Source organism: Chelonoidis abingdonii, chromosome 13, assembly GCF_003597395.2.
Source record: "Chelonoidis abingdonii isolate Lonesome George chromosome 13, CheloAbing_2.0, whole genome shotgun sequence".
Taxonomy (NCBI): Eukaryota; Metazoa; Chordata; order Testudines; family Testudinidae; genus Chelonoidis; species Chelonoidis abingdonii.
Window position 1 is genome coordinate 29,939,961 of NC_133781.1, and position 12,842 is coordinate 29,952,802.

The 12,842-nt window shown below is 50.8% G+C and overlaps 1 protein-coding gene across 1 annotated transcript in view; it reads left to right on the forward strand.

The window, feature by feature from the left end:
* The window catches only part of NPLOC4 (NPL4 homolog, ubiquitin recognition factor), a 38,481-nt gene extending 26,173 nt beyond the window's left edge, over positions 1 to 12,308 (forward strand). Inside the window, exons 12-16 of the mRNA XM_032797235.2 lie at positions 2,862 to 2,933; positions 5,689 to 5,784; positions 7,092 to 7,208; positions 8,740 to 8,842; positions 9,479 to 12,308. Of these exons, the coding sequence (XP_032653126.1) occupies positions 2,862 to 2,933; positions 5,689 to 5,784; positions 7,092 to 7,208; positions 8,740 to 8,842; positions 9,479 to 9,636 (546 nt within the window). The 3' untranslated portion in view covers positions 9,637 to 12,308. The remainder of the gene's footprint in view (positions 1 to 2,861; positions 2,934 to 5,688; positions 5,785 to 7,091; positions 7,209 to 8,739; positions 8,843 to 9,478) is intronic.
* The last annotated feature ends 534 nt before the right edge of the window (positions 12,309 to 12,842 follow it).

Genomic DNA, 12,842 nt, shown 5'->3' on the forward strand with positions numbered 1-12,842 from the left:
GAATAAGGAGTCCTAGTCCATTTGTTGTACATAGACCCCAGGAGCCTCAGTCATGGACCAGGATCCCATGGAACACAGAGACAGTCCCTGTTGCAAGGACAATCAGTGTAAGACAAGAGACAATAGATGGATACAGACAGGGGAACACAAGTGGGATGATATTGGGCAGTGTGGTAGGTGGTCTCAGATCACTAGCAGTCCAATTTGCTGTCAAGTTTTTTTGTAGGCATCATGGCAACGGAGAGTTTGGAGTATTGCCCTCACCCTCACTGGGTGGCTGATCGTACCTACGTTGGTTCATCACGACTCAGAATCTGAACCCTTCTTGAGCTGTCCTCTCTCCGTTGCAGGCCTGCAGCCAGCTTGCCAGCAGAAGCATGAGAAAGTTGAGAGTAACTTCCTTGGTTAATGATATTTCTCCGCGTCAATGGATTAATCATTTTCCTATTGGAAGACAGAAGCTGCAGTATCATTAGGTCAAACTGTTTCAAACTGTTGGGATTGCAGGAGCTGATCTCCACTCCTGTCTCTGGGATGATTCATTGCCCAGTTCCTCTGGGGCCTATTGCTTGATTCTTGTCCAGACAGTGAGTAGACTTGAGCCTTCATTAACTCCTTACTGCCTTCCATTTGGAGCTGTGGCTGCTAAGCATAGCACATGGCATTGCCTGGCACTGGGAATCCCGGAGTCCCGAGTTACAGGAATAGTATACCATAAAGGCTGCTAGTGCTCTGGTGACTGCCAAATTTGGAGTGATCTCATAGCAATCCTCCAGCTTGCCATTTGTTAAGCTATAAAATGTAACTGCCTAATAAAACTGTACATGTGGGGAGGAGGAAGGTGCCTACTTCGTTCCACAGGGAGGGAGGCACAGATACTTCCTTTAGCTGGGGGATGTTAGGTGTCAATTTGATTGTAACAATTTTAGAAAATATCTTTCAGGCCTTAGTAGCATGACATTAAAAAGAAGGCTTTTATCATGGAAATCCCCAGAGGGGAAGATTAAAGCGAACAGGTGCTGGAAAAATGTTTCTGCATATTAGAACTTAATTAGATTTGAAAATGAATTCCAGATGGGCTAATTATGTGTGAGTTGTTGCAGGTTCTTTCTTGCAGGGGCAGGAGAGTGTTTGGGGAACTGATGTAGCTTGATTGGATTTGATTCCTAATTCTTGCAGTGTTGCTGAGCTCTAGACACGGGCTGGCTTTCGGGCCCTGTGATCCCTCTGAAAAGGCTCCAAGTCTCCTGCTGCTGCTGTCAGAGCAAGGGAGCTCTAAGGCCACAAGCAACCAGGCTTGTTGCTAAAATAACCACGAGGCCAACAACCTGTCACGTTCAAGGAGAAATTATTCTTATCAGAATTACTTGTAAAGGAAACTTCAAAGATGGGACGGTTGATTCTACAAAGGGGAAACTATTTCCAGGGACACATGGTGTTAGGGTGCTATTGGCTTCTACAAGCAAAGTAGCATGCCAAAGCATGCTTGAGCATGTGGGGACTGTCCAGAGTGATTGCAGGGGGTGCTGGCCACAGTCCTGCCTGTTTCTGGTATATAAATACTAGAGTGGTGGTTCTCAACCTGCAGGCCACTTGCTGCCCAATCGGCACACAGCTGCGACCCATGTGACACCCTCCGGGCCGTACAGGTAGTATATTTATATTATGTGGATGCAGCCCACATAACATATAGAGAGGCGCGTATGTGGCCCACAGTGGTTGAGAATCACTGTACTAGAATAACTGAGTAGCGGCACATTCAGAGGCAGAAAATGTAGCTTTTAAAGGGACAATGTTATCTGTCAGTGTCTCTCTGAAGTGTTTGGCATGCTGGCTGTGTTTTAGGAGTGCTTCACAAAACCCCAGAAGACACCCCCTCTATCTGCAGTGTGGGACAATGTCATGGCCTTTTTACAGTGTTCCCCAGGAAGTAAATTGAGCATGCCGGAGCAGGAGCCATGTACGAGTCTGCGTGTGTGCCAGGGGCGAGAGCCGTGTGTGAGTCTGTGTAACTGTCATGGGCCCTGCCTCCCAGCCACTCTGAGAGAGCTCAGCAACTGAACTTTTCCGTAAGGTCTGTGACTGGAAATCTTGGGTGTGTGATTTATGTGTGGCTTGATGAATGATTTATATCACGTGAAGGGATGATTTAGGTAGAAAACACAATCCCCTCTGACAGAATCTGTAATGAAAAGAGTCAGTTCTTATTCATTTATTTCTGAAGCTGTTTGAACTCAGCGTGTTTGACATAAATCAAGTCTAATTGTCATTGCATGATTAATGAACATATGCTGGCCATTTTTCTTCATAATTAAACTTTGTTCAATTCGTCTGACAAAGCCAAACAAGTTTTGGCTTTGGCAGATTGTATGTTTTTTCCAGGTCTGTGTATTTAAGAAAAAGTGGTGGGTTTTCCAACGGCCGTGAATAGACATGCTGGGCAAAAGCGCTCGTAATTTGAGTGGAGACTCCAGTGTGTTGACCTGACAGTTCAGCCTGTGCAGAAAGTCAGTTTTGTGTCTAGCTGTGGAACACCGCACCTTTTGGCTTGTCTGCTTCAAACATCAACTGAGACCTGGGGTGGAATTATCTGAGAAGCAGGGAAGTTGTTCGAAGGGCAGCTATTGTGTCCAGCGTTGCCTCATCTGCAGGAACAGCCCCACATCTGCCCTTCGAACAGTAACTTAGCACCCAACAAAATGAGAGAGGAAAATGAATAGCTGTCTGTGTCTTTTTCATAAATCTGAAAAACAATCCTAATAGTTTAGAAGCTCCCAGTTTATCCAGGTGTTCCAGCTCAGGGATCCATATTGTCTACACTAGTCCCATCCAGTTCACTAACTGTGCCCTTCTTATTTCAGGACATAGACAAGTTTGGCAATGAGATCACTCAGCTGGCTCGCCCGCTCCCTGTCGAGTATCTAATCATAGATGTAAGTATTCGCTGCAGTGTTTGCTCATTTGCAGTTGGCTGTAGAATCGAGGCAAAGTTCCTTTCACACCACTGAACCTTCTGAAAAGTCCACAAGGTCTGAAGGTTTTAACTCGAGTTTGCTTTCTTTAAACAGCTCTTCAAACCTGGGAGTGCAACAGGCAGCAGACTTTTGCGTGAGTGCAGCACTCTGGGGTGGATGGTGATGTGATGCCAGAGAAATGCATTTACTTCTCCAAAAGGCGCTTCTTGGAGTGTCTTACTGCTGTTATGAAACAGAATGTATCCATAAATGAAGGAAGCTGGGCATTAAATCACTGGGAGCTGATTAAAAAGCTCCAGTTGTCTCTTTCATAGCAGTGATTAAGAACACTGCTTATTCCAGTGATCAGCAAGCTGGGTTTGTACTAAGAAAAGGCTACAGCTCCTTCATTGCCAATTCCTAATGCTTTCATGTTGGAGAAGGAATCCTAGTTGCAGTTCTGTGTTCAGGTCCCATCTGCTCACCACTCAATGTGTCCCCCCAGGGAGCAGCGTTGTTTCTTGGGCTATGCATCCTTGAGTGTTGGGAGCCAAAGGGCAACTGATCTGAGAGCCCTGCCTTCTTTAGTAAGTGTTGCCAGTGCACGTGGGAGCAGCATTAAAACTCTGCTTTCAAACTGTCTTTCAACTTTAATGGAGGCCTTTCCTGGCTGGGAGCCTGGGAGGCAGATCATTCAGATGACAGAAAATATTGCGGGAGTGGAAGTGGTGCCACTGATGATTAAATCCGGTCAAAGCACTGGTCCACTCCATGTGCTGCTAGTATGAATACAAATGTCCCAAGCACTGCCCCAGGAAAGCCCAGATGTGGGGAAGCAGATGGACTGGAAACCAACACTCACTCTTCTTCTCTGTTGGTTTTTTTCTGTGGGGTGTGTCACTTATCAAAGGCGTGTTGGGCTGAAGACTTTGACACGTGATTCATGCAGTGAAATGTTGCGTTTGGAACAATGGGATCCATTGTGTGGAGCCTGTAGACGTTCCATTCCAATTGACAGCACTGGAACGTATTTATTACCCCAGCAGTAAAGGCATCTGGTTTTGGACTACCTGGGGTGTAATTAAGATGAAAACAGATTGACAGAACATGCACTTAGGAGGAGTCTGGAATGATGGAAAACTGAATTTCTGAAGCATCTTTAAAAAAAAAAATACTGACCAAGTATTTTTCTGGTTAATATTGCAATGGGTGTTATTTCTGCATCTTTGTTGTCAGCTACAAACTGCACACACATCCCTGACTGAAAAGCTCTTTTTTAATAAGGCTTTAATAGCCATAGAATCAGAGTATGAAGGCACGTTGCTGGCCTGCACGTTTTTCTGGCCCACCTGTCGTCCTTCCAAGTGACGTAAGCGGCAAAGAGGAGGAATATTAGTGAGTCCCAGGACAGTGCATGTAAAGCTCAATTTAACAAAATGCACAAGGCCAGAAGAGGACGGCAAAGGGTTTGTTTGAGCCCTGCTTGGCTCAATTCCACGTAGTAAGAACTTAGGAGTCCACTTGCTCGTGTGGGATTTCTGAGCATCTGGCAAAGTCCCCACCAATCCAGTGACAGGATTGGGGGGCCTGGGAAAGCTGACCAAAGAGTGTATCGATGGCAGGGGATTCCAGGATTAGGAGGAGATTGGGAAACCCTGCATCAGAGAGGGTCTCGTCCTTTGCTGGAATGGCTGATTCCAGTGGCAGAAAGTTGCACGAGATTAGAGACAGGCAGGAGAGCCTGCTTGGATGCTCAAGCAGTTGAGGAGTCACTTACCATTTGGGTAAAAGCTTGTATCAGCTTCAGTGCTTTTGATGCTCTTTCTAATATATTGACTGTGCACCGCACTGAAGCACCTCGTGTTGCTAAAAGGTTTCAGACTGGACTGATACAAATGGCAAAAGCCAAGTTCTCAATAAGACACCAACTTTCTGGTTCCTTAATCTTCCTTGGCAAGAAATAAAGGAACTGCATTTTTATTCAGTTCACTTGCCGTAAGTTCCCCTTCCCCAACACGCTGTGTGTGACAAAGCACCCCTCTATCCAGTGGTGTTCAAAACCAGCACCTGTCCAGGTGATAACCGCTCCAAGCCAGGAGGGGGCGCTCCTGTAACCTCACTGGCGTAGACTATTGGTAAGGGCTGAGTCGCATGGCCTGAGTGTTTCATGCTGTTTTTCCTTGGGCTGTGCTCAAGGCCAGGCCCTGTAGTGCAGAGAAAACAGATGTATGTAAAGAGGTGATCTGAGTGAACTCTTTATTCATTTCTCAGACTGTCCCAAGTCCCAGCTGCAGATTTCAGCAGTGCCCCCCCGTTCCTCTCTAATCCAGCCTCCTCCGTGTAATTCTTCCAGTGCCTAAAAAGAGCCAGTTCCAAATTGCCAGCCTCAGGCGCACAGTTGTCAGATCAGTGGGGGAGGGGAGGAGGTCTGCGGTGTGAGCCTGTATGTTTTCAGGGAGAGTTGGCTGCCATGCTCACTGTTTCTGAATGCTGGGGCTGCTCTGGAAAAGGGAAGTGTTGATCAAATATCCTTTGACATGTGAAAAAGGCTTTAGAAGTTCCACATAATAATCACTTTGTGACCTTCATGGCTGAACACTGTGCCGTGCAGTGAGTGGTGTTTCTCAGCTATTGGAGGCAGTGGGCCGAGGTCTCCGGCGCCTGTGAACCAGGCCTGGCCTGTCTACTCAGCATCCTAGCGCTCTGCTCTAATAGCTCTTCCTTGCCTTTTCAGATTACCACAACTTTCCCCAAGGATCCCGTTTACACTTTTTCTATTTCTCAAAATCCGTTCCCTATTGAGAACCGTGACGTGCTGGGAGAAACTCAGGTGAGGAATGCTTTAAAGTGTGTCTCCTACCTGTACAATCATACACATATATGTAATCTTCTACATGTTTCCCTTACACTAAGCCCCTGAAAGGGAACAGCAGTAGAGAGACTGCAGCAGCTGTTCCATTGAGCCATCTCCTCATAGTTTGATCCACACTTGGCAATACGCTTAGCAAAACTTCCCTCTTTGAATGCTTTGCACCTTCCTATAAATCATCCCTGCTGGATGCGCCAGTCCTCACCCATCCCAGCGATATGAATGAGGCCGTTTTGCTTGCCAAGAATTGCCTCTTGCAAGTAAGTTCTAAAAAAGGAGCTGCCAATTCCATGGTGTGTGTTTGATCAAGAATCAGTGAAGAGTGCATCCTGTATGTGAGAAAACTGAGCTGCTTCACTGCTCTGCTAGGGGTCGGTCAAACAACATCCAGGGCCTACAGTGGCTCCTGGGGTTTAGTGCTGACACCGAGAATGCTGGCTGCTTTTGTGGAATGGTTTTCAAAAGCTGAACTGTTCATTACAGAAAGGGGCAGCTATCAAATTGCCCTAGCCACATGTGAGCTGGCCAAATCAGCAGGCATTTGGGGTTTCTTGATAATAGTAATGGTCTGTCTCACAAAAGGGATTGGCATGGAAAGTAGCAAAGATTTCTTTGGAAATAGTTGGACACAAAATGAATCGGGAGTGAATAGTTCCTGCACAAACACAAACTCCTGCAGAAGCTGTGAGAGAGGCAACTAGAACGTATCACTTAGCAGCTCAGGGGGTTTGCTGTATAGTGAAGTAGTCAGCGTGACTGTACGGTTAAAGGATTCCTGACCCACCTTGCTGTGAGGCATGGGTCTCTTCTGCACCTGGCGAGCCTACTCCACTTCAGCGCAATTGGCTGATGTAGGCTTCAGAGGGCATGATCCTGTTAGCCAGCTCACTCATTCCTGACTGGGGCACCAAGACGCCACTGGGGCATTATCCTCCCGTGGCCCCTGTTCCCTCACTTCCTGGCTCTGACTTGCTGCCATTCTGAGTTTTCCAGTGTCTGGGCTCAGCTCTCTCTGCCCTGGGGTCTTTCAGATGTCTGAATCATTCCAGATTCACTTTCTCTGGACATGTAAAAAGCTGCAATTCAGTCTGCAAGGCTCTCTGATTTCAGGATGTCAGTCTACATCGCAGTTGTGTCTATTGATAGAGGAAGGAATTTTACCAGAATCTTCTTTGTCAGTGTATCTGAAAAGAAAAATCAGGTTATCACACTGGGGTAAGGAAATATGACTTCCGTATTGTTTTTCTTCCCCCTTCCAATCTCTGCAGGACTTCCACAGCTTGGCCACGTACCTATCTCAGAACACTTCCTCTGTTTTCCTAGACGTCATCTCTGATTTCCATCTGCTCCTTTTTCTGGTCACGAACGAGGTCATGCCTCTGCAGGTATGTTAATAGAAAATGAGTTTGGCTAATGACAAAGGCACAAAGGGCTTGCAGTGAGCATCGCATTACAGACCGGCACCAAGCCGCTCCTCCTCAGGAATCAAGGCAAGAGCATCAGTTGCATATGCAGTGGAAAGTGTTGTGCGTCTGTGACGCCCAGTCTGAGTCCTCAGACCCAGCTTGTTTGCTGGTTTATCTGTAGTTCCTGCTGAGAAAATGCAGTTTGGCAACTGTCCTTCCTTCTCAGTGACCCTTTTGGTTGATGGTAAGAGGCTAGATTTATCTGAGCCTCTGCATGGCTGGAAGCAGTGAGTCGGTGGTGGCTGTGTGAGGAGGGTCACAGGCAGGATACAGCCTCTTGGCTCCGGCTCAGGTAGCTGGAAAGGTTTAAAAGTATCAGAATCAGAAATTCCTGTTATAATGATAACAAGATCGGAGTCACCAAATCTCTTCCAGGACAACTACTTCCTGTCTCTGCAGCTCTGCTGTACTGGCTTGGCACTGGGAGTTGGCTGTGTATCAGGCCCTGCGTTAACATCTGCACCACTCATATTTTCCCATTTTCAAATAACAGACCAACAAGAAAAGCCATGTGTTTTCCAGAGGCTTCGAGAATTGCACAGACTGAGCATGTGCAGCACAGCTGGGCTGCCAGTGGGCAGCTGGAGATCAGGACCAATCAGGGAGATGTTGTGTTTGGAATTTTGTCCAGTCTTTTTTCTCTGTGATAAAAGCGTGAGCGAGCCTTGGCTGTCTCGCAGGCTCGCTTCAGAAATGGGCAGCAGCTGCCATTCGGGGGGACAGTGGACTGGCTGTTTGAACTCCCGGAAGGTGCTCCAGTGCTCCTGAAACGAGGGGCTAGTAGTGGTGACTAGAGCCAGACCTCATGTAGGTAGGCACTGCACAAGTTTCCCCTGTGTAAACCTGCCCATACACCTCAAAACTATTGTCTGAGCCCTCCTGCTATTCCAGCCCTTGGCCTCTTGAGTAAAGGCTCCGTATGGTGATTAGGTGCATGGTGCCTTCATCCAGTCCTGCTAAATCTTACAGCCCAACATGAATACAAAGTGACCAGATACTTCTAGCCCACTTGTCTGTGCAGAGGGTGCAACAAGTGCCTTTTGGCTCCAGCCTATGTTCATTTATGGATTCTAAAGCCAGAAGGGACCCACTGTGGCCATCTGATCTGCTCTAGACACGCCCTGAATGAATTGCTCTAGCTTCTGTTTGGCCAAGCGCCAGGGGACATGTCAGCCCTGGGGAGAAACTAGAAGCAGGATTGATAAAGCCAGTCAAACACTGTTGACTAGCCCCCTCCAGGCAAGGAGTGTCCGCTTGCTTGTGTCCCCAGAGCGGCACCTCTGTAAAAAGGATGAAAGATCAAACTAAAGGGTTTTTTTAGAATTCTTGGCTGCCACTGGGGAATAAACGCACTATGGAGCTTGGAGTGCGAGGTGGAGGGGCAGGGGCTTGCAGGAGCCCAGCCTTAGTCCATGTGGCCTGGTTGAGACTTGCGTGCTCTCTTGTACAGGATAGCATCAGCTTGCTGCTGGAGGCGGTGAGGACCAGGAACGAGGAGCTGGCGCAGACCTGGAAGAAATCGGAGCAATGGGCCACCATTGAACAGCTCTGTAGTAAGTTCCCAGAATTATCTGCTGTTCTCCTGTGACCAGCAACGGGGAATAACGAAGTGGTTTGCCTGGGCTGGCTGCTGATTGGCACAGCCGTGCTCCTGCACAAGGAATGAGCTGGCTCCCAAGGCCAGCAGGGGCTCAGAGCACTGAGGGCTCAGGCAGTACCCACCTCCTGGGCCAAAGGCAGGAGCATCATGGGAGGGCTGTGGCATGAAGCAGAGACCCTCAATCCTGGCCTGATTTACCTGAGCCAATCCTAGACCTGGGAGACAGAAGCACGGAAATCTCTGGATGCCATTGTCTGCCTCTGTCTCCTGCCTGCGACAGGTGTTGTGACATCACAGCCGCAAGCAGTCTGCTGTGCAGTGCCCCACCCCGTTCAGCACAGACCACAGATAGTGGGCTGGGCAAAGGCACAGGCGTGGGGAATGCAGGTTTAGTAGCATGAGTCTCTCTGGCTCTAAGCCGAGGCAGGAGAGACTGCTAGTTTCAGACCCAGAGGTCCCAGGGTCAGGCCCTGCCACTCCCCTGTCCCAGGGTGTTGCGTTACATGTAGAAGCTCCCCTGTGAATCTCCTCCTGCCCCCAGTCCTCCCCTCTTCCCAGCCTTGACCTCTGCTCTGTTTCCCCCTTACAGGCACGGTTGGTGTCCCACTCTCAGGGTTACATGAATATGGTGCCATGGGCAGTTCAACACATGCTGCGTCCTCAGCCATGTGGGCTTGCCTACACTGCACCTTCATGAACCAGCCCGGCACAGACCACTGCGAGATGTGCAGCCTCCCCAGGACCTAGTCCCACTGCTTGGCGCTACGGGCAGACTGACAAATACAGAGGCAAACCCTTTAAAAAGCAGGCTGGTTTCTCATGCCCCACTCCCCTGTAATGATGCGCCACAAGGGGCAGACCAAGTGAGGGGGGGCTGCCAGGTCTGTGTCTCTGATTGCAGAGCGCTCTGCGCTGTCCTTTCTGGGGCCTAGCGATAGGGAGGGGAGGCAGGCTGGCTGTGGGTGGGATTTTAGCTGGAAATGGGAGTGCCCCATGCTGTGAGTCCAGCATGAGGAGACTCTTTGCTTCAGTGTCCACACACTCAGCTCCCCCCACCATGACTCAGGCTACCTCCCCACGCTGTCATCCTGTGACTGGCTCTCCTGCCAGCTCCAGGGGCTCTCTAGGCTTTGTGCTGATCTCATTCGACAGCAGCTGCTTCTCCCTTGGAGCTGAGCGAACTCCAGGGCCATCTCCACAGGTGCATGGCCGCAAGGGGCTGACCTCCCTCGATTAGCTTGCAGTTCCCCTGTCCCAGCAACCTTAGCACAGGAGATGGCCTGGGAGGAAGTGATGCTGTAGGCATGGTGTGGTCCCACAGCCCGCTCTTAGCTGGGGATTGCTGTCCCCCCTCCCCAGCGCTCCTTCTCCAATGCCTGGTTGGTTTGTCAGCAGTCGGCTCTTCTCCAGTGGTTTTCCGTAGCTGTCAGTGCCTGACTCGGCTGAGCCTCCACCATAATTACAGCTTTGACTAAATGGGCTGCAGCTGGTGAACCTACAGTGAGCATCAGCGCTGGGCCAGAAGCAAATCGGCCCTGCCCCAGAGCTCATCCTCGGTGCTTCTGGCGTGTGCTTGGTATCCATCCCTCTGCGAACCCAAGAGCCCTGTCTCTCCTGGGTGACCCCTCACTGCAGCCCAGCAGCACGGTGCACAGGCGTATTTGAGCTGCCTCTCCACAAAGCGGATTTGGCAGTCACTCCTCGGCTCTCCTCTGCCTAGGGTCATGGCATCCTGATTGAAAGGGCATGCAGGGCTGGGTCTGCTCCCGCTTGCTACATCTCCCAAAGGCTAGCGAACAAGCAGAGGGAGCTCGCTGTCCCAGACCAGAGGTGAGGCTGGCACCTTGGCCAATGGCTTTTGCTAAAGCGGTTGGTGGGCAGCCGCCCCAGCTCTGTGGAGCAGGTGTCCTTTCACGCCTTTCTCCCTTAAGGGGACATCCCATCGCAGGGTGCAAGCCAGGCACGGCAACACGGTGCATGCTCCTGCTATTGCCACTGCCTTGCATTTAGTGCCAGCTCCTCCATCTGCCAGCCACTGGAGGAGCTACTGTCCTTGGCCATCTCCCCTCTCCGGAGTGAGGCTGTGGCACTTAGGAAGCGAATGTAACTTGTAAGTCTGCTTTGCATTAACAAGTGCAGGGCCTGCTCCAGCACCCATTTTGCATTAGACCCCCCAGCCAGGCCTGGCTTCTTTTCCGTTTGGCTGCTTGGGAGTTAGCCAGAGCCCAGGTGCCCAAGCAAAGGGAAGAGCCCCACACCTTTTCAGCAGCTGATCCGCTCCCCTGGAGCAAAATGAGCCCCACAGCAAACATGCAGCATGTTCCATCCTTCCAACTTGCCTGGGTCTCCTCACAGCAAATCCAGTCTTGTTAGCTGCTCTCTAGTGCCTGAAGTTCAGCGCTGGCCTCGGGGGCCACAGCCGGGGTGTGGGTGGGGGCCAGGCCGCAAGGGGCAGGTCTCCCAGGAAATCACCACTCTCTACTGGTCCTTTAAATTTAGAACAGCGGCTGCCGCTGCTGCTTCTGTTTTTAACCACACTGGGGCAGAATTGCAGGTCCTGTTCTTCCTCTGCTTGCGCATTAGTGACCTTAATAGCAGCCCAGCTGGCCAGCCCCTGAGCCGAGGCTAGAGGCGGCTGGTAGCCTGGGGAAGTGCCCGTCCAACGCCTGCCTTCCCCTCTCCCGGAGTCTTGCTGAACTTTGGCCTGTTTGCCATTCTCGGAGCAGCACCTGGCCCCGGGGTTCACTGCCTTTCTCCAGTTGTACTCATGCAAACGCCCCAACATTTCCTGAGCTGCGTTGTAAGGACCCCTTCCCAGCTGGTCAGCGAGGCCCTTCCTCTCATTATCCAAAGAGAACCAGCAGCTCAGGATTGGAACAGGAGGAGTGAGTCCCCTGGCAGGATAATGCTCCAAGCTTGTTTCCTCCCAGACTGATAGGGGAATTTGGACTGGCTGATCATAATGGGTCAAACAGACCCTTGGTACCCCATCCATCAGATGGGGCTTTTCCGCTTGTGCCCTCTCTCCAGGAGGCCAGTAGCGGGGTGGGCAAGCTGGTGGGGGGGACACAGTTTGACTTCTCACAGCTCGTCCCTGCCCTCCCACCCCCTTCGCTGCAGCCCACAAACAGCTGGCAGGAGTGACATGGATTCTACCCTTTGCAGTTGAAGGATCCCTCGCGCCATCTTGCTGCTGTTTGAAGGGTAGTTCATTGCTGCCTGGCTGTGTTTGCCTGGAGGGCAGGCGGCTCTGTCCGGCACGGGGTTTGTGTGTGTGGCTCTCCTGAGCTCCCTGGGGCTAGCTGCTCTTTTCTGTGCTCTTCGGCTTGCAGAGGTGTGCGTGTTGGGTGTGGACTGGAGTTCTTTTCAGTAAAGCCCTGCAAGTAAAATCTAATAAAAGCACCTGAATTGTGAACAAGGCTGCTGGGCTCTGGTGTGTTTATTGACCCTTCTCCAGCCAGAATTCTGCTTGGTTCTCTGACCCAAGCTGAGCAGCTGCCTCCGCTCCAATCTGTTGCCTGTGTCTGCCACTGCTCAGTGCAGCGTTGGCAGCAGTGAGGCCTGGGGCCTGTGTAGGCTGGGGGGACACGGGTTTGAGAGCCAGGCCTGTGCTGTGGGCACGTAAAGCCGCATCACCATGGGGCCTGCACCAGGCAAGGGCAGTGCACACTCGCTTCCAAGGAGCATCCCTCACCTGTGCCTCAAGGGAGCTTCGTCCAGCAGGTAAAGAAACAATCCAACCCTCCCCGCTGCACAGCCACCTCCTGTCCGCAGTGCCTGGGAGCAGGGTGATGGGGCTGAGGCTCAGGGAGACAGCTCACCTGCTGCTAGGGGCTACAAGGAGTCCTGCATTTGGGTGGAGCAATTCTGCATCCACTTCTGCTCACGTGCCTGTCTCAGCCACCCCGAAGCCTGGCCCCTGCTGTATGTGGCGTAACCACAAATGGAAACAG